The sequence below is a fragment of the Ovis aries genome, chromosome 20 (genome assembly GCF_016772045.2).
Source record: "Ovis aries strain OAR_USU_Benz2616 breed Rambouillet chromosome 20, ARS-UI_Ramb_v3.0, whole genome shotgun sequence".
NCBI classification, from domain to species: Eukaryota; Metazoa; Chordata; class Mammalia; order Artiodactyla; family Bovidae; genus Ovis; species Ovis aries.
In genome coordinates, this window is record NC_056073.1 from 25,496,919 (window position 1) to 25,522,424 (window position 25,506).

At 41.0% G+C, this 25,506-nt stretch overlaps 2 protein-coding genes across 3 annotated transcripts; one reads left to right on the forward strand and one right to left on the reverse strand.

The window, feature by feature from the left end:
- Window positions 1-1,499: 1,499 nt before the first annotated feature.
- Window positions 1,500-10,616, reverse strand: LOC101110006 (butyrophilin subfamily 1 member A1-like). Of its 2 annotated transcripts, XM_042236816.2 has the most exons (10): window positions 10,301-10,616; window positions 9,698-9,825; window positions 8,789-9,136; window positions 6,553-6,834; window positions 6,030-6,197; window positions 5,641-5,661; window positions 5,520-5,546; window positions 4,175-4,201; window positions 3,931-3,957; window positions 1,500-2,488 (listed from the first exon to the last, which is right to left on the reverse strand). In XM_042236816.2, exons 2-10 carry the CDS (start codon window positions 9,774-9,776, stop codon window positions 1,827-1,829), a joined length of 1,641 nt encoding a protein of 546 aa, XP_042092750.1. In that variant the 5' UTR covers window positions 9,777-9,825; window positions 10,301-10,616; the 3' UTR covers window positions 1,500-1,826. The 2 variants fall into 2 exon arrangements, with proteins under 2 accessions (XP_042092750.1, XP_060259716.1); XM_060403733.1 differs by lacking the exon at window positions 5,520-5,546.
- Window positions 10,617-16,487: 5,871 nt separating this feature from the next.
- LOC101110277 (butyrophilin-like protein 1) lies at window positions 16,488-23,916 on the forward strand. Its single transcript, XM_042236787.2, is given in 14 exon segments — window positions 16,488-16,814; window positions 17,366-17,468; window positions 18,123-18,359; window positions 18,362-18,476; window positions 19,036-19,124; window positions 19,127-19,315; window positions 19,457-19,657; window positions 20,219-20,239; window positions 20,329-20,355; window positions 20,538-20,564; window positions 22,384-22,410; window positions 23,120-23,327; window positions 23,329-23,412; window positions 23,414-23,916. Coding segments are annotated over 14 exon segments (1,674 nt in total). The 5' UTR covers window positions 16,488-16,673; the 3' UTR covers window positions 23,619-23,916.
- Window positions 23,917-25,506: the final 1,590 nt, after the last annotated feature.

Consider the following 25,506-nt stretch of genomic DNA (forward strand, 5'->3'; position numbering starts at 1 on the left):
ACACATGCACACATAGGCTTTCCCAGTAGCTCAGAGGTAAAAGAATCTGCCTACAATGTAGGAGCCACAGAGGATGGGGGTTCAGTCCCTGGGTGGGGAAGATCCCCTGGAGGAGGGCATGGCAACCTACTCCAGTATTCTTGCCTGGAGAATCCCATGGACACAGGAGCCTGGTGGGCTAAAGTCCATGGGGTCTCAGAGTCAGACACAACTGAAGTGACTTAGCGCAAAGGCACACACACACACACACACACACACACACATGTCATTAAAATAGGGTACTGTGTGTGTGTGTGTATGACAACAGTGAAATATCCCAAATTGAACCATTGTCCTTCCTGCTCCATGCCGCTCTTTCAATATCATTGTACTCACTCTGTTGCTACCCCCACAGGTCTTCATCCAGCACATCCATTTGATTATGCCTATTAATATATTCCCCACCTTTCCTTTGCCTCTGTCTTGCTTGTTATTCAAGTCCTTCTTTTTTGTAAGTAAAATCAATATTCTGGGCTCTGGATTTATTCTTCTTAGATTCAAATACTGACTGCCGCTTAGTGGCTGTGTGTTAGGAAATTTTGCTATGGAGGTGTACCTTCCAAGAGAGACTGTTAAAGGGACTTGCCACTTAAAGATCTGCTGTAAGGGCAGAAAAATTTAAGGGGTCTAAGTTGATCTCTTCTACTGTCAGAAAGAGAAGGTTCATTTGATAGGAGAAGCTCGTATTTTATATTCTTAAAGAAGGAGACTTTGTAATAAATAGCAGGAAAAGGCTTAGGTTCATTAAAGGCAAAGGGAAAACCCCCAAAAGTAGGAAGAACTGTGTCAGAAAGAAACAAAAAAGCCAGTATTAACAATAACTTTTTCTTCATGAAGGCTGAGGATGTTTCTTCATTCCTTTGACCATTTTTTTCCTCTGAAAATATAAATTGAAACATTCATTTCTTTTTTATTCACATACAGTTTTGAACTTGCTGATCAGTAAGAACTTGTTTAAAAGAGGGGAGAGGGGCTCTTCCTTTCCAGAAGGCTTGGTCTCCTGCTGAAATCGTTTTACAGCTATTTATCAGTCTTCTCCACACCTTGGCAAAGTCCAACTTTAGGAGCTGAAGGACACTAAAGCCTGAAGAAAGGACAAGCTGAGCCAATACCTATAAAAAGACTTGAGGAGATTTCTGTGTGTATCTCCAACAGTAATATTCAGCTGGTACCCTCCCCTTGAAACATCACTCCCAACTCCGTGGCTTCCCAGGCGGCTCAGCGGTCAAGAATCTGCCTGCCAAAGCAGAAGATGCAGGAGATGGCCGTTTGATCCCTGGGTCATAAAGATCCCCTAGAGAAGGCAACTCACTCCAGTATTCTCGCCTGGGAAATCCCACGGCAAAGGAGTCTGGTGGGCTGCAGTCCTGTGGTCACAAAAGAACTGGACACGACTTAACAGCTAAAGAGCAACAACAACCCTCCTCCATATTTGATAAGAAAAATAGTGACAACAGAGATTTTCACTTTAAATGTAGCTTTAAACATCTTTACTTCAAAACACAGTAAGTACTAGAACTTAAGAAAGGCCCATATGTTTACTTGGAGTTTCCTTGTGACAAATCATTGCTGCCCACATCAAGCACTTCCCCAAAGGTAACACTAGAGGAAACCCCCCAGACATTTTAGCTGTCCATTTCTCTTTCTCCCTCTATCGCTCTTTGAAAGGGGTAGGGGAGAATTTATACCTAATGAGAACGACCTACTCTTCAAGAAGGACAGCTTTCTTGAACAACATACCTGTAAGAAGCCTGAGCAGAGGCAGCGGAGGTGCTGACATTCACTTCTTATAACAGAGAGTTAGCTTCTTGGGGGACACTTGTATCACAACTACTTAAATGAGTTAGAGAGGTCTTTGGAGAAGAATCAGGACAATTCTCAGGGTGATCTGAAGTTGAGCAGATGGTCAAAGATGCGCCAGTACCCCGAAGGCTAAAATAAGGGAAAAGGGTCCCACAGAAGGTGATGCCAGTGAAAGAATAGATGTGGGACCCGTCGGCCATGTTATAAAAGGACAGGTTCCCAGCTTCCCAGTCCAGGAAAACTCCTATCCTGTGGGGCTGCTGCCTAAGTGATGGAGAGTTTTTCTGGGAGTTGGGAAATATGACTTTTCCTTCCTCGTGTCCCAAAACCCAAAAATTCTTATCTGGAGTTTCTACAAACCAGCCCTCTCTCTTCGCTGTCTCTGAGCAAATGCCCAGAACGCATCGAGTTGCAGATCCAGCTTCTGTCCTCGTTTTTACTTCTACCTCCCAGTATTGTCTGTTCGTGTCTCTCTGGGTGAAGGACTTCTCACCCAGAACACTGAAGATGACTTCAGAATCCCTTTGCTCTTCATGTGTTGAGGCATCACCGTTCTGGGAAACATTATTTTTTAAAGAAACGTGTTGCTTGTTCTCAGATAAGACGAGGTTGGGGTGAGCTGTTTTCGGATCCAGAGTGAAAGCCGCTGCAGGTATGGAGAGGAAAATAAAGGTCATTCCACAGTGGAGACTGGTTGGCTTTAGGAAAGATGCAAATTACGGGAAAAGGAGGATGGATAAAAACGAGAAAAATGGAAGGTTAGGTAAAACAACATATGTTCTATCCTATGTTCATCCACAGGAGACATGTGATGTGTAGATCATAGAAGGCCAGAATGAATAGGACCTTGGGTAGCCATGTGTTCTAAACAGGGTGAGAACACTTAACCAAGAAGTCTGTCTCATCTGAAAATCCCCAGGGTCATGTATTTCAAGTTGGGGCTTCTCTAACCTCCCGCTAATGCCAGTTGCTTTACTGCTTGCTCTTAATAATTAAGACATGTCTTATTTCCAATCACAATGTACTCACTTTCATTTAAGTTTCCTTGGGGTCATTTTTCTGTGAGATTAGGTGATAACCAAGCCATCTATAGTACTTCTCTTACTCTCTTATTATACTTTTAATGGTTGAAATCTCAGGCTCTGTGGTCAGAAAGATCTGAATTTGATAATTACTCTGCCTTTAGTACTGGCGATCTTGAAGTTACTTTGCTTCTCTCGGTCCCACTTTAATCTCATGAAGGTGTACATAATTATGATGCCTCAGCACAGAATTACTGTGAGAAGACAATGAGATAATATGCAGAGAACTTAGTACTATATTTTGTCCATGATGAACACTTGGTAAATTTTAGCTTCTGATGATTATAGTAACACTATAGTAATAGTAGCAATAGTATAAATACTAGTAGTAATGAATCTGCTTCTGGTCAAATCAAACATCTTCAATAATTAAAATTTTTCTCATAAGAATGTGTATGGGAATGATTAGAATATATTTTAATTTTTGGAGGATTAAATTAACTAGGCAATGTTTGTGGATACAGGGATATTCAGAGTGAATAGCAAGCAGTAGAAATAGAAAGTTGTGATTCTGGGAAGATTCTAAGATGGTCAGGGCCCATTTTCCACTTGCACTGAGAGGCAACAAGCCCTTCTCTGTCTCAGACGGAGTATTCAGCAGGCTTCCTTCTGATTGAACTGCTCTCTCTGACATGAATAGATCAATAGCAGCACTTAAGTCTCAGAATAAATATAAATTCCTCAAGGGAATTCCTTGAATCCACCATTTTTTCTTCATGGCAATCTCTTATTCCTCATAATGCATCACAGTTTGTACATGCACTTTCCATAAAGTCAGAGATCAAATCCACTTTAGTTACTAGGCACTAAATAAATAGTTGTATAATTTAATGCTGAATGAGTGAATGATGTCAGAATGGTAAGAAATCTAGTAACATTTCTGCGTTAGATTGAGGTGAAAGCCGTGAAATGAATAACCAGTGAAGCATTGTTGGGAGTTTATACAAATAGTTTCTCAACTGTATAGAAGAGATTAAGTGAGACAAATAATAGTAAAGTAACTCACCTGCTTTGAATTGTTCCTTCCTCCAGTCTAAAAAGGAAAAAAAAAAAAATCAGACGGAAGAATATGCCAAGTGCATGTCCTCTGAGCTAGTGAGAAGCTTCTCCCTTTATCCCCTTGCGTTTTTTTTTGACTCCTAGATTCAAAGTAAAATCTCCGGAGGATAGCTTCTGTCTGAAAAATGCTCTGAAAATGCCTCACTAAATCCCAAAGTACCTGAAGCCCCAAGACAATATCAGTTACTCACCAGCATATAATTCAGCTTTTCTCCAGTCTGAAATAAAACAAAGGCATTAGATTCTCCCATTTACAGGACCATCACTTCAGGAAGCGAAAATCTGAGGGTTTACCATAGTACAGTATATTTGTGTTTACGATCTCAATGACAATTCTGATGTACCTATCTTCTTTTACAGCTCCAGTTTTATTTCTCACATTTTTCACATTCTACATCTATGATAAAATATGCAAGTTCATTTTTTTTTTTTGGTTGGGGAGAAAGAAAAGGTAGGCTTAAGTTTTGAGAATATATTGGAAAGTCTAAAATTTTGTGTGCTGCCTTGATACCCTTGAGCTTCGCAGGGTTCCAAATGCCTAACAGTTCTGCTCCAGCTCAGATGGTAAAGAATCTGCCTATAGTGCAGGAGACCCAGGTTCGATCTCTGGATCAGAAAGATCCTCTGGAGAAGGAAATGGCAACCAGCTCCAGCATTCTTGCCTGGGAAATCCCGTGGACAGCGGAGCCTGGCAGGCTACAGTCCATGGGATCACAAAGAGTCAGACACGACTTAGTGACTAAACGACAAAGGACAACCTGCTCTCACTACATAGGTCCTCTGCTGCTGCTGCTGCTGCTGCTAAGTCGCTTCAGTCGTGTCCGACTCTGTGCGACCCCAGAGACGGCAGCCCACCAGGCTCCCCCGTCCCTGGGATTCTCCAGGCAAGAACACTGGAGTGGGTTGCCATTTCCTTCTCCAATGCATGAAAGTGAAAAGTGAAAGTGAAGTCACTCAGTCGTGCCCGACTTCTCGACCCCATGGACTGCAGCCTACCAGGCTCCTCCATCCGTGGGATTTTCCAGGCAAGAGTACTAGAGTGGGTTGCCACTGCCTTCTCCAGATAGGTCCTCTAGCCATCAGGAAAGTCTCCCCTCTCAGCTAATTTCTCTGTTGGCCAAAACAGCTGAACCTCACCTGATTTTCAATCTAATGAATTTCACCTCCCTGTCAGCCTGCACAATTAATTAAACAAGCCAATTACATCCTTCCACAGAAACAGGGCACCTCATCCTCTTGTCACTACAAAACCTGCCTCCCACAGACCTTGCTCTATTCGTTCTGCTCTCAACTGCGACCTCCACGTGCTCCAGCATGGCACATGGTGTCTTTCTCTCCCAGGATGAGAATATATATGTGAGGATATACGTGTTTAAAAAATTGCTGTTATTTTTCTAGTGTTGGATATCATGTGGTTGACCATTTTATACCGTTTAGGGTAGCGGGTCCCTCTCTCACTAACAAGGTATATAGAAGGCACTGGAAGAAAAGGGCCAATGAGAGGGTTTCCCCAACTATAACAACAGTATAACTCACCTTGCTGATATAATTCTTTCCTTCTGGCTGAAAAGGAATAATAGTCTGTGAGATGCCAGACATAGAGTGTACAGTAAGGACTCTATCTCCTACTTTAGAGCAATGAAGATGGAAAACTTACCAAGCTCTCTCTCCAATGATTCTAAAAAGGAAAAAAAAATGGGTTTAACAGAAAATATTTTTTAGACTATGTTACTAGGCCCAGATTCTAAATGCTACTTCCATGTATCCAGAACAAAAAAAAATCCTTTGAGAATTATCATTATGACTATTAAAAAAAATAAGCTCTATCTATGCCTATACCAGTGATCTTTTCCTCTCCAATGGACTCAATTATAATATATTTTTTCTCAGGAAGTTCTTGAGCTCCGTGTTTTGTTGGAGGTCTTGGGGCTCTGACTCATTCTTACACATATCTCTGCATTCCCCAAAGATGCCATCCACATGCACAGCCATGTTAACAAATCTGTAAAGTCACATATCCCCACCAAGTCTGATGCCCAGTTTTACCTTTAGATTTACTTTCTTTCTCCTTTTCTTCCTTGACTTTTGATAGTTTCTTCTTTCCCTGTCGTTCTTTCCAGGCCAAATACACAATAGCACCGGCTGAAATCCCAAGTATCACCAAAGTCACAGCAAATGCTGCCTTCCAAGGAGAGGGCCTGGGGAAGAAGGATTCTGACACAGGATCCCCAAAGTCTGGTTAAAAACATACACCAAGCAAGCCTATCCCATCCCATATGCTAACTGTCACTTCCTTGTATGTATGAGTGTGTTTAGACACTCAGTCATGTCTGACTCTTTGCAACCCTATGGTCTGGAGCCCCGAGGCTCCCCTGTCCATGGGATTTCTCAGGCAAGAATACTAGGGTGGGTTGCCATTTCCTCCCTCCAGTGAATCTTCCCAATCCAGGGATCAAACACACATCTCCTGTGTCTCTGATTTGCAGGTGATTTTTTACCTACTGAACCATCAGGGAAGCCCGTATCCCTTCCTTACTCCTCTCCTATCTCCCAAATGAGCAGCACTGACCTGGGATAAAAATGGTTTCCACTTGCTCTTGTCCAAAGAAGGGGTTCTTCATGAAACAGGACACTTGTGTCTTTGAGCTGTCTCTCACAATGAGGGATGCCTCAATCTGAAACAAGCCATCATCATCTTGTGTCTCGTTCTCAGAGACAGATGGGATCTTCTCTCCCTTCACATCTTCCCATTGCACTTCAGGCTGGGGAAACCATCCCTTGCCTGTGCACTTCAACCTTATTCCTCCATCTTCTGGACCCACCAAGAAAACGCGAGGACCAGAACCTAGACCTGGAGAGGAAAGTCATTCATCTGAGACTTGGAGAGATTTTTTCCAGATGCCCCTCACACTTCACAGCTACGCCAGTGGAGAAAGATGGACAAAGCACCATAGTTCTTAGCAGATGGAAGGGGTTCTTTCTTTCCCATGAGATCAATGGTTATCTGAAGTTTAAAAGGTAAGAGAGCATTGAAGCTGATTCTGGGACTTATACCAATGTCTGTCCTATCTCCTCTACACAAGCATATCTGCAATTGGCCATAGAAGGATAATAGGGAAGGAGCAGAGTAAAATCTGTCGATGTGAAATTCTTTCAGAAAAAAAAAATTACTGTATCTATATCACATGTCTATTTCATCTGCTGCTTAAATTGAGGCTTCTCATAGTCACTTCCTTAAATAATTTCCTTTTCCAAATTTTCTTTCTTCCTCTGTGTAAAGCTTACCTAAAAGATGAAGGTAACAAGGTAAAGTGAGTCCATGAAAGAGTCAAGATGCTTTAACTTTTCCACTCTCACTCCTTTCTTGCCCTTCCACTCCTCCTCCTCTTCTTCAGCTCTGCATGGGCTGGGTCTACTTGCAGATTCACATAACCGACACCCGTGTTAAAATATAACACTACCAGAATACTAGATGAATCCACCATGTCTTTGAGAGTGATGACTGTTCTGACTTCTAAGACTATATATTATTTGTCTTTATAAAACTTGATATCATAAATATGGCTCCACCATGTCTGGCTCAGTCCTATTCAACAAACTTCTTCTAAAAGATTGGACTTGTCTTCATACCCAGAAGTCAATAAACTAACAGGAAAGGTACTGAAAAATGATGTCGTTTGCATGAGGTTATTTCCTAACTATGAAAGCTTTGGCCTCTTACTGGGAGGATATTAAAGCGAGATCACAGTAACACGGCTCAGGAGAGTTTGTCGCTCTTTCCTTCAAGACCTAATGGATTAGACTTTTCCACTAAAGTTATACACAAAGAAGAGGAGAAAATGAGTGTATAGATAGTTTGACAAGTAGTATTAAATGACAGTATTAATTTAAGGTAAATCTAACATATTCAAAGAATAAGGAAAACTTTACAACTAGAAAAACAATACGTTTGTCTTGGCAGAGAGTATAAAGCTTTAGAAATGGAAATACCAAAGAAATAGACAGATAAATCATTATAACCAGATAGAAAATTTAGACTTATGCTAGTTACCCATAAGAAGTTTATGGGAAGCAATGTACTGTACATCTGGTGGAGATTCTTACACTGTTCACTACTGGTATGGAGATAAGTGAATAGATACATTACAAAAAAGTATTTTGAACTTATCATGAAATTTTATACCAAAAATATGTTTCTATAGATATGAGATCTAAATGTAAAAAGCAAAACAGACAAACAAAAAAGAGATAGAAATGAACTACTACAACTACATTCAATGAACTACATAGGAAGATCTCAAACATAATGGTGAACAAAAAACAAAAAACCACAATAAAGCAGACATAAAAGAGTCCATGCATATGAAATTAAAAAACAAGCACAACGAAGCAGCAACTCAGTCTACTCTGTCAAACCCTCATTTCCTCCAAACAGTGCATTCGGGACTGGACCGCTAACACTTCCAGTTAAGCCTCTGTCCATGACAGTAGCCAACTGGGATTCTCATCTATGGGAGGAACGGTACATTTTGCTAATCACGGTGCTTTACCTCAAAATATGTGAGGAGAGACATAGAGGGAAATAAATGATCTATTTTTATGATAGATATTTATGGAAATCATTTGTTTTTTAAAGTACATCACAATAAATGCATAAATAGATTAAGAGGATTTGAGGTTAAATTCAGTGCCTAGGATGTTGACACCTCCAAGGATACCTACTTGTTGCCTCTTGTTCACCATCCTCCTCCCCTAATCACATACAGAACACTTACAGTGATCTGTATTTTCTGATAATTACTCACCTATCACCTTTAGCTCCAAAATGGCTTCTTCGAAATCAGTTCCTTTTTTAAAAAAGCACTTGTACATTCCATTGTCTGAGACCCGGAGGCTGTGGATTCTCACAGCTACTCTTCCCTCAGTGATGTAGTCTTTCACCAGCTCGGCTCTCCCTTTGAAATCGACTAGTTGTTCTCCCACCTGCTCCATTCCATTCTGATACACAAACACGGCCTCTGAGAACTGGTTGCGAAACCACCGGATCTCCATATTCTCCACGTTCATGGCTGGGTGCACACGGCAGGGCAGCACCGTGTCTGCACCCAACATGGCCACGATGGGTTCCGAGGGGCCAATCACCAAAAAGGAATCTGTGGAATGGAGTCACAAGTGAGAAGAATATTGCAATACCCTGCCTGTGCCTTTTAGAGCACAGCATCATCACAGGTCCCAGAGACCCATGGGCATTCTCTCTCTCATTAACACAGCAATAATTTGTCACACATATTCAGGCTGAAGATGGCAGTGAACAAGACAAGGAAGATTTCCACCCTTGTGGAGCTCAGTCAACAGAGCGATTGCATATTAAACAGATGATTTTTAAATTGCAATGGTAGTAAATTAAATGAAGGAAGATGGAGTGCAGGAAAATCATGAAGCTAGAGTTTTGGCAAATTTTGGGCATCAGAAATGCATTCCTCCAGAAATTGAGATCCAAATGAATTAGAAGGCAACAGAAAAGAAATTCTACCTGGTCCTCACCTCTAAAATAATAGTGATTTATCTGCCCTTGTGTATGGGCAAATGCATTATTGTATCAAAGTAAAAGATTTGGAATTAACCTAGGTCTATAGGAGACACAGCAGAGTGATTTAATGATGCTACTCAGAGGGTAAGAGAATCCAGGTATATAAAATATAAAGTATTCTTACCTGAGCCCCTCATGGACATCTGGAAAAGCAGGACCAGAAAGAGGTCTCTAAGTAGAGAGAAGTCCGGGGAACACACCATCTTTTTCAGAGTAGAGAACAGTATGACATTGAGAGTGTCCTGAAAATAGCTGGAGTAAAGATAAAAATGGGACCCACAAGGTAAAAAAGATTACAGCTAAGTGGTTCACAGGACTTCTAAGAAATGGCCTCCTAAAACCCTAGTGTCTCTCTCAGGGACCGTCAGGGAAGCCTTTGATGTTCACAAAAGAGGGCCTTTTGTTTCCCCTTTTCCCAGAAAACAGTGTTTATTTCCACCGCCATGCTCTGATGTGATAAATCTGACCACAGTCTCTCTAAACTCCTCTGAAGAAGAACACTTTATCCAAGGGATGGAAAGACAGAGAAAAGGCAGTGAGCAGCCACTGAGAGAGATGGCTTGAGCATAAACATTGCTCTGGCCTCGACAGATTTTCTCACCATACATTCCTATATGATGAAAGAGCAGATACAAATTGGCTTGTCCTCTGTCTACCCCCAGGGTCTTTGACCAGATTCTCTCACTTCCCTCCCTCTCGCCCATCACCAAGAAAATGTACTACTCACACAGACTTTTCACATCTTCTAAGTTCTTCTTAGAGGAATGAAGGCGTCCCGGAAGTTCTCACTGACGCTGCCGCAGGCATCAGGAATACATGCTCTTTGTCGTTCCTCCAGGTTCCCCTCTGCGGGCTGCCTGCCGGTGTCTCCCGTGATGCTTGCTCCAAGACGCCAAGGGAAGACCAGACTTTAGAAACCTTGGGGTCCTGAAGGAAGCCTTAGGTTTTTTTTTAAGGGTTTCAGAAAACTAGAAGAAAGATGGCCTCTGCTCAGGAAACTCAGCAGTGCAATTCTCCTCTATCTTGCCAACGTATTCAAAACTGAAAGCCAAATAAGATAAGAAAAGAGAACTTTGACTTGGTATGGATAATAAATCCACCTAATAACTACACACTTCCAAGGAAAGGATCAAAACCCAGAGATTTCTTTTTCTCTGAGAGTGTATTTATCCAGGTTAAGAAAACATAAATATTACAACTTGACTGGCTGAGTTAAAATCTTGGTAACGTCACTTACAAGCTCATGGTTTTGATCAAGTTACATAAGCTCTCTGTGTGCCTCAGTTTTCTCATCTGAAAATGGGTTTATCATGAGGATTACATGAATTAATATACGTAAACCACTTAGAAGAGGGTCAGTAACTTTTATGTTCTGCTGTGTGGCTATATAATTGATTTGTGTTTTGAAGATCCTTCATATCCTACAAGTTCTAGAATAACTGCCTTTCTTGCCTCGAATGACAGACATTCTGAGTTAGAGTCTGAAAAATTTTAAAAACTCTAAATTACATTTTTGATATTCTGGATCTAAGGTTGAACATCTCTATATGGATTGTAAGAGACATAGTGACAAGAATTAAACAAGTATAAACCAGACATGGGGCTTCCTGATAGCTCAGCTGGCAAAGAATCTGCCTGCAATGCAGGGGACCTAGGTTCGACCCCTGGGTTGGGAAGATCCCCTGGAGAAGGGAAAGGCTACCCACTCCAGTGTTCTGGTCTGAAGAATTCCGTGGACTCTATAGTCCACAGGTTCGCAAAGAGTCAGACACAACTGAGCAAACTTCACTTTCCCTTTCACAAACCAGACATAGTCTAACAAAGTTTTAAATATGGTAATATTAATTTTAAAATAAAAATAATGTTCAGAGAGAAATCATTCGAAGAAATGAGATGACCCCTTCAAATAGTGACATTCATCATGAGCACATAACTTCCAAGGACTGTTTTGGAACTTAAAATAGTTTATAACCATAATTAATCAGAAACGAGCAGAACCATTCCAGAACATATAAATGAAGTTAGAGAAGTTTTAAATAATATAACAACTATGCCACATCAAATCTTTTACTTTTTGACTTGGTGAGATTTAACAATTTCTTTCAGTTTTTAATTAATAGAAGTCCACTTCAGACAATATGGATTAGTAGAATGACCCAGTATGACACCTAACTCCTTCCTCCACTGTGCTTAGAGTGCCAAGCCTCCCCCAGATCTGCCTATAAAATTAATACCAAAATACTTGCTTCTTCCAAGTATTCTCTTTGAAACTTGCTTAAATATCTAATCTCACTAGAGATTTGGATTTGCATTTCCTAAATAGGCAGGGGTCTGACATGAGTATAAATAAGGCTATCATACATTTGGAATACGATTAAAATTTATGAAGTCACAGCTGCAGGAATACCATGCAGTCACCATGGAGGCAAAAACTCTACTGGAAGAAGGTATCAGAAAAAGGAGGTTAAGTCAGCCCATGATTCCTCCATTTCTAGGTAACTAATGCCAGGACAGGCATGCGTGCTCAGTCTTGAAGTCGTGTCCAACTTTTGTGACCCCATGGACTGTAGCCCCCAGGCCATGGACTGTAGCCCCCAGGCCTTTCTGTCCATGAGATTTCCCAGGCAAGGATGTTGGAGTGGGTTGCCATTCCTCCTCCAGGGGACTTTCCCCACCCAGGGATCAAATCCAAGTCTCCTGAGTCTCCTGCATCGGCAGGAGGATACTTTACCACTGAGCCACCTAGGCAGCCCATACTGCCAGAACACATCTGCCAAATCTGCTATCTTTCACTTTACTCCAAGTCAGATAAAGAGTGGGAGTAAATAACTATGAGATGTAGCCCAGAAGTATTTGTACCTTTTCCCTGCTCCAAGCCCTTGTGTTCAACCTGCAACCTTCACTTTTCATATAAGAGAAGTTTTATGAGGAAAAAACCCCTACAAATTCTGATTCCTTGCTTGTCCAGAATTTTCTTTTACACTTAATGCTAGTTTTGTTGCTTAGAAAATTCTAGTTTCTACTCAGGAAAGTGATGAAATACAATTTATATTTTAAAGTAGGACAGGGAAATTTAAGCACCAAAATTCTCTTTGTCTGTCTATTTGGGTCTCTTTCTTCCCCCCTGTAATATGTAATATGCTTCTGCATTGTACATTAACAAGACCTCCTCAAAGGTGAGAATGCTGGCTTGACTATAAAGATAGTTATTTTTTTTCCTTATTCTAATACTAGCAATGTAACTTCCTAAAAGAACAGCATTCTTTCCTGACTCTGTAAGGAATCATGGAGACTTGCTACTTGCTTTGCACATGCTTACCTGGACTATCTCTGGTGAACTCTCATGTAAGATGCCAGTATGTCATTTTGACGACAATCTTTTGTCTTAAAAATATGTACGGTTGTACCTTCAACTTCTAACACGTGGGAGAGTTCTCAGAGCTTCTGAATCTGTCTCCTGAATTATAATCTTCAGTTGACTTGAACGAAATTCTCCCTTTGTTTTCTTCACTTGATTGTTAATCGAATTTCTGTTGAAAAAATATGAAGACTCTATTCAACTGTTTTCTAGCAATTAATATTGAATGACATGTATGATGGAATCTGATTTTTTTTTGTACATAACAAATTTTTCTGGACCCTGGAAGCTTTGAGGTTTTGTGTCTGTTTAGCTGTTTGTTTGTAACTCTAAAATGTTATAAGAATTTATGTATAAATGACTCTTCTTCTGCAGCAGTCAGCTTTTGGTGAAGTACCCTTCCTTTTGATTCTTGCCCCTTATCTTTTCATCTTGGGAAACATTCTAGATGAATGTTGAATTATATTTCCTGATTTTTAAATCTTTTTGATTTAAAGTACCACATAACTTCCTTTTTCTAACCCAATATTTTGATCTTCAGCAGTGTCTACCCTGAGAGCTGACATCTCCATTTGTTTTCTATTTTAAGACAATTTTTCATTCCCAAGAATGCTGATTGTTTCTCTAATCCTTCATCTCCTGTGAATGAATCCTTCCTAATATGCTTCATATTTGCATTAAAAGTTTTATATACATGTATTATTCTTTAGCTTTTTAAGTTAGAGAAACCTGAAAATTAGAAAAAAATTAAAATTATAGACAGAAATACCTTTATTTGCCCCACTCAGAAATACATATCCTATCATTATTTTGCTGTGGTTTTTCTATTTTTTGCAAACAAGCAAGATCATACTGTTCTCACTGTTTTAAAAACTGCTTTTTAAAATTAATAATGCCTTGTAGCTGTTTCCCTCTTTCTCCCTTTTCACCTTTCTCTCTTAAACACACAAATGCTGGTATGTATTCAATGTAATTCCCTCTAAATAGTCTTCACAGATTAATTGGCTCAAACAATTCTCTATTATTGGGAAAAATGCCTAAGTACGTATGTGAATTTTTAAAATTTATTTTTTTCTAACTGTTGGAAAATGTATATTAGTCTAGCTATATTTTGAGATAGAATATATACACAAAGACATATCATACATTTCAAAGTAAAAAAAAGAGGCAAATAATATTTTCAGATAGTTCCTTTTCTCCTTCAGTTTTCCCTTCCTGTTCTTTAGTGTTTCAGACCTAAACCATAAGGTAGGTGTCAGAGCCCAAATAAGACAGGATAGTTTTATGGAGGGGCACTGCCTAGAGTGGTGTGAAAGAATTTGAGTGGAAGGAGATGGGCCTGTATGAGGAAGGGAGACAGCCTCGAAAAAAATCACAGAATATATGGTCCTATATTCAAACAGTGTAATATTATGTGGCAAGAAAAAGTTTAAATGCACTGATACACACAATGCAGTTGAGCCTCAAAAAACATTTTGTTTAGCCAAAAACCAAGCACAAAAGGGTGTATACTGTATGACTCCATTTTTGGTGAAGTTTCTAAGAGTAGGCAAGATTAAGCTATCATGATTTATATCAGAATACTGTTTTTTTCCCCCATTTGGAAAGGATTGATGGATAGTGGACATGAGGAGAATTTCAAGAGACAAAAATGTTCCATTGTTCAATGAGGTGGTAGTTACATGAGTGTAATCATTTGTGAAACCTCATTGAAATGCATGTTCTAAAGCCATGCATTCCGCTGTACGCAAATTATATCTCAGCACATTTGATTTCTTAAAAAAGGCAAATGTACCTCACTATCAGAGGAACCAGAGATCAAATTGCCAACATCTGCTGGATCATGGAAAAAGCAAGAGAGTTCCAGAAAAACATCTATTTCTGTTTTATTGACTATGCCAAAGCCTTTTACTCTGTGGATCACAATAAACTATGGAAAATTCTGAAAGAGATGGGAATACCAGACCACCTGACCTGCCTCTTGAGAAACTGGTATGCAGGTCAGGAAGCAACAGTTAGAACTGGACATGGAACAACAGACTGGTTCCAAATAGGAAAAGGAGTACGTCAAGGCTGTACACTGTTACCCTGTTTATTTAATTTCTATGCAGAGTACATTATGAGAAACGCTGGGCTGGAAGAAACACAAGGTGGAATCAAGGTTGCTGGGAGAAATATCAATAACCTGAGATATGCAGATGACACCACCCTTATGGCAGAAAGCGAAGAGGAACTAAAAAGCCTCTTGATGAAAGTGAAAGAGAGAGTGAAAAGGTTGGCTTAAAGCTCAACATTCAGAAAATGAAGATCATGGCATCTGGCCCCATCACTTCATGGGAAACAGATGGTGAAACAGTGGAAACAGTGTCAGACTTTTATTTCTTTGGGCTCCAAAATCACTGCAGATGGTGACTGCAGCCATGAAATTAAAAGACGCTTACTCCTTGGAAGGAAAGTTATGACCAAACTCGATAGCATATTGAAAAGCAGAGACATTACTTTGTCAACAAAGGTCCGTCTAGTCAAGGGTATGGTTTTCCAGTGGTCATGTATGGGTGTGAGAGTTGGACTGTGAGGAAAGCTGAGTGCCAAAGAATTGATGCTTTTTGTGCTGGAGAAGACTCTTGAGAGTCCCTTAGACTGCAAGGAGATCCAACCAGTCCATTTTAAAGGAGATCAGTCCTGGGTGTTCTTTGGAAGGAATGATGCTAAAGCTGAAACTCCAGTACTTTGGCCACCTCATGAGAAGAGTTGACTCATTGGAAAGACTCTGATGCTGGGAGGGATTGGGGGCAGGAGGAAAAGGGGACGACCGAGGATGAGATGGCTGGATGGCATCACTCACTCAATGGATGTGAGTTTGAGTGAACTCTGGGAGTTGGTGATGGACAGGGAAGCCTAGTGTGCTGCGATTCATGGGTTTGCAAAGAGTCGGACAGGACTGAGTGACTGAACTGAACTGATCTCCAGAGAATATTTATTTAGGATTTTGGTATTCATTTGTTCAGACTTACATATTAATATTTATGCAATTGCCTCTGTTGTCCCTGATTATCTGTAAATCTGTGTGACATGAAAAAAAATGAATTAAGCTTGGAAATACTGTGAAATGGGAAGAAAACTCTGTGTGAGTATTTTGTATCTGGCACTCTATTACTGTGTTTTTACATCTATTCTATGTTGGGGAACTCTAAGGTTTTTTGGAAATGGAGCCCTAATATTCTCAGAGCACAGAGTCCTCCATTCCTGATGTCTTATTGTCCCCCATGCAGTTCTGCACATGGCTTCCAATGTCAGCTATGGTGTGGTAGGAGGAAGTGTGCTGCTATTGGGTTTATTCTCTGAATCATCTAAATTTGTGAATCAAGCATTTGGATGACCCACTGACTTAGATATTGTACAGGAAGATGATTCTTTCTCCCCAGCTAATGCAATTTCTGTTCTTTGCAGGTGGGAGCAGAGAGCCATAATGAACACTGTCGATCAAAGCAACTTTAGTTTCTATCATTCTATGGCTCAGCCCAGTCCAAAGTCCTCTGGGATGAACTATTACTTCCTCTTTCAAAGTTAGTAGTAGTGCTGGAAGCAGGCTGAGACTTTCTCTTTAAACCCATTCCAGAAGAGGCATTCAAATGCCCATTCTTCTTGGCAGCCTTATTTGTCCTCCTTACTAAGAATAGTCTCTTAATCGAGGAATGGGTTATAAACCTGCTGTTTTCATCGCCTGCACCCACACCCTTGGATGCTGACCACGAGAACAACCAGGTGCAAATTGTGTCTGGAGCCAGATCGTGTAGGTGCACTAAGGAGACCAGGAGCTTGGTCCAGAAACCCCCCTTGGCTCAACCTGGATGGTGAGAAAAACGCATGTGGGGATGTGCAGGTGTGTCTGTGGGACATGTGGGTCCTGAAAAAAGAAGGGCTTGAGCTCTGGGCTCCTGTGGTGAGAAAACTCCCTTCCCTTTCAGGAATTAAGCTACAAGAGTGTTTGTGGTCAAAATAAATTAATATATGAATGACTGAACAAGTGAAGGGAGAGGAGAAAGAGTTTGACTGAGGAAAGTGGATGAATTTTGTGTCTGACTTCATTTCTCAACGTTGAACTCAAGGTTTTCAATTTCAAGAGAGCCCTGGCGAGGTGGTGAATCCATAGATAAGCAAGCAAGCCCACAGGACACGAGAGAACGGTTTACCGTTTCCTACACCTGCTGGGGAAACGGTTTTCAGAAAACAAAAGAGGAGAAAAAAAAAAACACCCCATGGGAGCGGTTGGGAGTTGGTGGTGTTTGTCTCAAGGTCTGTAAGGAAAACAGCCAAAATCCCGTGTATAAAAGTAAGTCTTTGCACATGGGATTTTTTTTTCCTGAGAACTTTGCTCGGCTGGCTTCTCACCACCTTCTCAACATCCTCAGAGTGAAAGTTTTGTGCTTCCAGTGTGCTCCATGTTCTGCTCTGAAGAAGATGGCAGGTTTTCCTGGCCTCTTTCCTGCTGGTGTTCTCCCTGCTCTCCTCTGGGTGTCCATGTGGGGCTCCCCAGGTCAGTGTTTTCCCTCATACCTTTCATTTGTTGGTTTGTTTTCAGTGGCTCTTCTTATATAGTAGGTCCACCAGTCCCATCTCTGCACCCTCTTAAAGGCAGTTATACCTGGGGAAATTATGGCCCTGTCTGCTGCCAACAGAAGGCTTGACAAGTCAGGTGAAGGGTGGGAGCAATCTCCTTCACATCAACATCATTTGAGCAGACCTCATAAAAATCACAGCTATAATATTTTTCTAAATCTTTACTGAGTATAAGTGATCTTAGTGATGTTTAAATTTGATGTAACTGTTTGTTAAAATATTTTGTAAAGTTTATACTGCAAAGAAAACCCAAATTTGAAAACAAAGAATTTGGACTCAGGATCCCTGAGCTGGTTATAATCTTAGACAAACCGTTTATTCTTTCTGGGACATGAATCCGTCTTTCATAAAGTAAAAGGCACCCCTCAAGTTGAAATTTTCAGACTCCAGGTTTGAAGATAACCAGCCATGTCTCAATAATGACATTTTCTGATACTGTCTCTTTAATTGGATATCAAAAACACAAACAAGAAAAAATACATTCGGGTCTCACATTAAGAAGTGCAGGTGGGTCTACCATCTCATCTCCTCCCCTACTGCTTCCCCTAATCTGTCTCTGATTTTCATGCAGTGTCCGGGTTTTCTGTGATGGGACCAGCTCAGCCCATCAAGGTCTCACTAGGAGCAGATGCCACTCTGCCCTGCCAGTTGTCCCCCGAGCAGAGTGCAGCCCACATGCAGATCCGGTGGTACCGAACCCAGCTCTCCCCAGTGGTGCTCATGTACCAGAATGGGCAGGAACAAGACGGGGAGCAAATGCTGGAATACCGTGGTAGGACAGAGTTGGTGGAGGACTCCATCGGCAGAGGGCTGTGGCCCTGCTGATCCAACACGTCCGTGCCTCTGATGATGGCCAATATTGGTGTCATTTTAATGATGGTCACATCTCCCGGGAAGCTGTTGTGGAGCTGTACGTGATAGGTATGTTAACTTAGCATATCTATGTTGAGAACATCTGGATCCCTAGACTGGTGTTTCTTAGGATCTTCCATATGTTGCCTTGCAGAATGTCAGCCTCCTAAACTGTACAATGAGGACAAAACCACATTCTCGGCTTTTAAACAGCAAAGGAGGCAATCTTTCTGTAGATATTTTGGTATCCAAAAAGATCTCAAAAGTTTATTAATTTGTATTAATTCAGATAGATACTGGTACCTGCAAATATTTTTTTACCCAGTCAGAAGAGAAAGAAAACTTGTGGAGTTAAACTCGCTTTTTCTTTGATTGTCCCCATGTTTTTTTCTGCTTGGAATGACCCAAAGCTCTCTCAGTCCTAGCACAGTGCAAAAGCATTAAGTTGATTTCAGAATCAACTTAATATTGATTCTCAGAATCAGAGGTAAGCCTAATGCTGACTGTGAGCAGTTTTGAACTCTGAGCTTCAGTTTACTTATCAGCCTAGTGATGGGCAATTAGACCTTTAGCCTCAGGGACTCCTGAGCCCCAAGGGACCACAGGCCTCATGGACATATCTTTTTCCTCAGGCTTGGGCTCTGCCCTCACGTTCGCATGATGGGGCCTGAGGATCATGGGATCCAAGTTCTGTGCTCCTCCGGTGGCTGGTTCCCAAACCCTGGGTGCAGTGGAGAGACACAGCGGGAGAGAAGCTACTATCCCTCTCTGAATCTCAGACTCAAGATGGAGATGGGCTCTTCCATGTGGAGGCATCTCTTGTGGTCACAGACAGCTCTCTGGGCAATGTGACCTGCTCCATCCAGAACCCCGTCTCTGGCCAGGAGAAAGCGTCAGCCATCTTCCTTCCAGGTCAGTCAGGCACAAACCCCGAGGCAGAGCTGGGTGTCTTCCAGGCAGGGAGGAGTGAAGGAGGGCTGAAGGGAGCCTTGGAGAGAGGGCGGGGCTTCCTCCAGGTCGGTCTCTCACTGTGTCTCCACATGCCCGTGTCAGAGCCCTTCTTCCCCAGAACGTCTCCATGGAAGACAGCCCTGGCTGGGACCCTCCCTGTGCTGCTGCTTCTCCTCATCGGGATCAGCTACACTGGCTGGAGAGAACATAGAGCCAAAACCAGAGAAGCAGAGAAAAAGAAGGAAGCATCTCATGAAAGAGACAAGGTGGCGAAGGAAAAGGAAGAGGCACATTCAGTCAAAAGTAAATCGGCAGCAAGTCAAATCAGAGGTTCCTGGAAAAGCTGCAGATGCTGTGTGTGCAGGGTAGATGGCGAAAGAAAAATTGTTCAAGAATCCTGAGGAAAACACAGGGTGCCAAGAATTCCACGGACCTGGGAGTCCTATGCAAAGGAGAAAACCACATGGGAAGTTAGGAGATCTGTGGGCAGTGGTCATAAACCTCCAATCCATACCATGCCCTTTCAAGCCTCTGTACCCCAACCTGTTTCTCTTTGCAGAAATGCCTTCCTTTATCTTCTCTTCCTTTTTTATCCTTCAAAAATAAGCTCCAGAAACACCTAAGAAATCAAACTCCCAGGAAGCATGCACTTCCCTTCCTGTGTGACTCCAGGATTCTTCCCACATAACTTTTCTTAGAGCTTGCCCTTTTACATTTGACAAAGATATTCGTTAATCTTTCTCACCTGCTTAATTAACTAAGGGATCCTTAAGAGAAGGTCAAATTGAGTTCACTTAGCTACTCCCTGGGCTCAGGAGCAACTAAAACTCAATTTGATGGATTTTCTATCTCTTTCTCTTTCAGGGAAGCTTGAAGAAGATCTCGGTGAGTCTTACTTCTTCTCATGCCCTGTGTGGAATTTGTACCCCTTTCACACCTGTTCTGGGTCTCTCACTGAATATTGTTTCTTTCAGAACAACGAAAGGCATTATACAACAAAGGTAAGCAACTCAGTCATGTCAATTGATGTCCTGATGTCCAACAAGTTCTCAGTTCCCTATTCTCAGAGAAAAGGCTAAAGGATTCATGATGATTAGTGGAAGAGAAATTATGGAAAGGAAGACAAATTTGAGGTTGCAGATTAATGTCTCATCTTGTCTTTCCTGTATTTGTTCTGTTTTAGACTGGAAGAAGGCCCTAATATATCCTGGTACGTAAACCTCTGGCCCTCGTCTTGCCAAATGCCTCTGGTATTCTGAGCATAATAAGCAGAGTCATAAATATAAATACACGTACACACACTTGAAAGTTGTGAAATTTTTATTTGGTATCACTCTGTAGTATTTTGTATTTGGAGACTCAAATAACCAGTTGTCTTCCAGAGCTGATAATGAAGGAGAAATAACTGCTGACTAGTCAGTTCCACTAAATGACTGGGGTAGGATACAACATGAATGTGAATTGTTAGCCCTTCCCCATGGAGAAGAGAATGGTGGAACTCAGGGTGACTTTGAGGAGATTTGGGAAGAATAAAGAACATATTATGTCAGCATTTTGCTCTGCAAAAAAGTTTAAAATATCAGAAAATATATTTTATATTCAGAAAAGTATCTTAATTATGATTTTACTTATTTTACCTATTTGAAATACAGAAAGTAAAATTCAATATAGAGGAGAAGGTTTATGTATGAAAAGTTGAAAACAGTTTTTCAAAATATCTGAATATCTTCTGCATAAATATGTTTATCTGGAGGTAGGGGGAATTGGCTATTTTTATACCTTCTGAAATCTGTGTCTATGTATTCTGTAGGTTTATAACTTATTTGTTTCTGTTTGTGTGTATGTGGAATATGGTATTGGATCTCAAAAACACACTAGAGCATTCCTTGAATATATATCTATGCAATTTTTATATGCCAGGCATGCTAGATGTTGGTGGCACAAGTTATTATCTCTGACCTTAAAGTCCACTGGCGGAAGGAAATTAGGGACCAGGCAACTACACACAGCCTGATGAGTGCTCTGATAAGAGAAGGTCAGAGGAACTCCTCCCAAGGATTAAAGCTGATTAAGCAGTTTTGTTAAGGGTTTTCTTTTATGAGATACTGAAAAATGCTCCTGTGTTTCTAAAGGAGTGAACAAAGTACTAAGGATAACTTTGGACACTTTTAATTCCAAATTTGTCAATTACAACTGGGAAGTTGGGTTGTTTTATATTTCTTGACCTCAGTGTATTTATCTCTTTAGATAAAGAGACTGGAATACATGATCTCTGATGTCCTCCTTGACTCATATATTTATAGATTCCATGCATCCAAGTGCTACACTTCTGACAGGAGGCCAGTTTAGTGAGAGACCACAGAGCTGCTCCAGCCAAGAATTATGGATGGGTCCTTATCTGCCTATTGTCTCAAGACTCAATGAGAATACCCGATCTTCAAATAAAATCACAAGGCCTGTTATAAGAGAAGTGGCCACAGGCAGAAGCAGATGCAATTATTTTCCCATTAGGAATCTGTCTCTGGAGAAAAATAGAAGCTATCTGATTACAATCTGGGTCAGAGTAATAAGGGCTCATTTAAATGCTTTGGTCATAAACTTAAACTCTAAGGAGATCATAGGCCAGAAAAACTGTAAATAGATAGAGGGGTTTAGAGGAGGAATAGAATAGAATTAAATTAAAAATATATTTTATAGCTCTCATCATCAATGAGGAGGCCCACAGAGGTCTGGAGAGCACAGTAGAGCAGCATGTAGAGTGTCAGACCCTACTCCTGGGGTCTCCAAACCTGGCTTAGGTTGGAGAACAGCCCCAGCTTCAGGCTGAATTATGTGATAGCTTCTAATCTGAGAGCACAGAATGCATACTACTTGTCCTGTAGTTTTTGGACACTACCAGAGTTTGAGGAGTTTAGAGGAGGAAGGGAAAGTCACCATGAGAAGGTGATGAGTCAGGAAAGTCATCTTATCTCCTTTTCATCCCCTGGGTATACTTTTGTCTGGTTTCAATTCATGTTGCTCTTTTTCAGACTGGAGGAAGGAACAGTTTGAACATGGTAAGTGGTTCTTTATTTATCTTTTGACCCCCTTCTAACCTGCCCTCTGAGATTTCCTCTGAGACCCTGCTTATGCTTCCTAACATCCTTTCCTAGTTGAAAAGACAGGCACTACTGTTCTGGTAAAGGGAAGGAGGACATGAAAGCGTTCGATGTTAGCCTGAACTGACAACTGCTGCTAGGATTAGCTACTCTGGTCGTGCTTCCCCTTTCAAATACTGACAAAGCTTCCCTGTCTGTGGGGTCCACTTGGTTCTGAAACAGAAATTAACATAGCCCCTCAGCTGAGGAGACCCCACACTAAGTGAAAAGGGCTCAAAATAACAATTCAGCTGTTCTTTGTAGAGAGGTCGGCTTACATGGACCCTGTGACTAACTTAGGAAAATAGGACTAATTTGCAAAGAACATGGCAGGAACATCGTTCTTCAGTAAACATTTCAAGATCCATGCACACACTGGCACTCTGTCAAAACACTGACCATGGCAAAGATAAGACAAATAGCATAGAGTGGGTAGCAAGAACAAGCACCAAGAGAACACATCAAACCCCTCCCACCCAGCTCCACCTCCCCCAACGCACACACCTTCAGAGGAGAGGTGTTCTTTTCACCACTCCTTACACATTCTCTGTTTTGTTAAAGTTTCCTTGTACAACAGTTTTCTGAAATATGCAATCTTGGCTTTATCCTTTCCTTTTATTTCTTCCAGTTCTTGTGATTGAAAATCATGAAAATGTTCATCAGAACAATTCTGACTTCAGAAGGGAACCTCAGGCAATATTATGTAAAAAGCAAGGAGGTGGCAATATTCTCACACTTGATCAAGGATTCACTAAGGGGAGATATTACTGGGAGGTGGACATTGAGGACATTGATGAATGGACTCTAGGCATTTGTGAGGAGCCCACAGAAAGGAGTGTTACTCAGTGATCTAGAGAAGATGAAGTTCAATGTCTTAGAGAAGAGAGGATGTGAATACAGGGCTCTCACTTGTTCTCGCCAAGACATTTCCAAAAGAGCCTCTCCGAATTGAAAAGTGTCCACTAAAGATTGTGATTTTCTTGGATTATGAGGATAGTGACATTTCTTTCTATGACATGACTGATGAAACCCACATCTTCTCCTTCACCCATGCCAACTTCTCTGGGTCAGTCTATCCTTACTTCAAACTGAAATCCATGGAGTTCTCCCCAGCTGCAAGATATTGAGTGACTTAGAATAAGACCCTATAAATTGTGCAGATGGTAGCCCATTTTTTGTAAACCCAAGGATTCCAGTCTTGATGGGTGTCCTCAGGACCACCGATTATGAGGCCTCTTGGTTTAAGTCTCCATGAATCTGCATGACCAAAGTTTCCAGCCACATCAAGCAGTGTTTCTCAAACAATTTGCAGAGAAGAATCTTTTCCCCATCTTATGGTTGTTGTAAATGTTTTTGCATTGTATATTATATATCACAGGCATACTTTTCTGAATAAACTACTAGAAATGATGACGTGAATGCAAAGACATATGAGTGGTAATTTTATTATTAAATATCATACACCTAACATTTTCTATCAATTCACTCTAAATGTTGTAATACTTTCTATATTTGTTTCATGAAGAATTAGTAAGAAACAGTTTACAAATAGGCACTGATCTATGGATCACACTTTTGGGGCTTCCCAGGTGGCACTAGTGGGAAAGAACCCACCTGTAATGCAGGAGACTCAGGAGATGTGGGTTTGACCCGTAAGTCAGGAGGATCCCTGGAGGAAGGCATGGCAACCCTCTCCAGTATTCTCACCTGGAGAATCCCATGGACAGAGGAGTCGGGCAGGCTACCATCCATGGGGCCAAAAAGAGCTGGACATGACTGAAGTGACTTAGCATACATGCACACATGGATCACACTTTAGTAGCACTGTTCAAGCAAAAATTAGATGCACAAAAGCACTGAACAAAAATGACTGAAGAGTTTTATTTTCAAATGTTGAAGGAGAAAAGTTAAACTATAATTTGAAGAGCAACTAAACTATATCTTAAATGCAAGGATAATTTGATAAAGAAAAAATAAATATCAATCACAATCCAGTTCTAACAAATGTGATGATCTCAAGATGATGGACGTCTGGGGAAACCAGAGTCAAATAAGAGCACATTGAGGTATAAATAGTGAAGGGAAAGTAAACATCTACAGGCAAAAGAATGAAGTTGCCTTCTATCTCACATCATATGTGGAACATCAACTCAAAATGGATTAAAGATCTAAACGTAAGCATAGGTGTAAATCTTGGTTTAGGTACTTGGTTTAGGTTTCTTAGTTATGACACCAAAAGTGCAACCAAACAGAGAAAAACATAAATTTGACTTTGCTAAAAGTTTTGTGCACCAAAAGACACGATCAAAAAAGTGAAGAGGCAACTCATAGAAGGAGAGAAAATATTTACAAATTATTCATCATAGTATGAAGACTATATAATTTGTAATACTAAATAATAAAAGAAAAGCAATTCAAGTTTTTAAATGAACAAATGACTTGAACAGATATTTCTCTGAAGAAGATGTGCAAATGGTCAATAAACACCTGGAAAAATGTGAAACACAATTAGTTATTTGGGAAATGTAAACCACAACGTGGGCTTCTCCAGTGGCTCAGCCAGTAAAGAATTTGCCTGCAATGCAGGATACCTGGGCTGGATCCTGGGTTGGGAAGATCCCCTGGAGAAGGGAAGAGCTACCCACTCCAGCATTCTGGCCTGGAGAACTGCATGGACTATAGAATCCATGGGGTTGCAAAGAGTCAGACACATCATCCCCTCTAAGACAGATGTTCTATGTCCTCCCTACATTCCCCCCTCACCAAGTGGAAAATAACAAGTGTTGGAAAGAATGTGGAGAAATGTAAAATAATACAGTCACTGTGGAAAATAGTTTAGAAGTTTCTCAATAAGTTAATGTAGAATTACCATTGTTGTTGTTCAGTTGCCCAGTGTATTTTGGACTCTTTGCCACTCCATGGACTACAGCACACCAGCCCTCCCTATCCTTCACTGTCTCCTGGAGTTTGCCCAAGTTCATGTTCATTGCATCAGTGATGCTCTCTAGCCATCTC

Excerpts from the sequence above, each read along its gene's own strand:
- LOC101110006 (XM_042236816.2), bottom strand. The coding sequence starts at position 9,776 with ATGGTGTGTTCCCCGGACTTCTCTCTACTTAGAGACCTCTTTCTGGTC. Across the intron at positions 5,547-5,640 it reads ATCATTGGAGAGAGAGCTTG|CCAGAAGGAAAGAATTATAT; the intron begins GTAAGTTTTCCA and ends ATTCCTTTTCAG. Across the intron at positions 4,202-5,519 it reads GAAAGAATTATATCAGCAAG|ACTGGAGAAAAGCTGAATTA; the intron begins GTGAGTTATACT and ends GTTTTATTTCAG.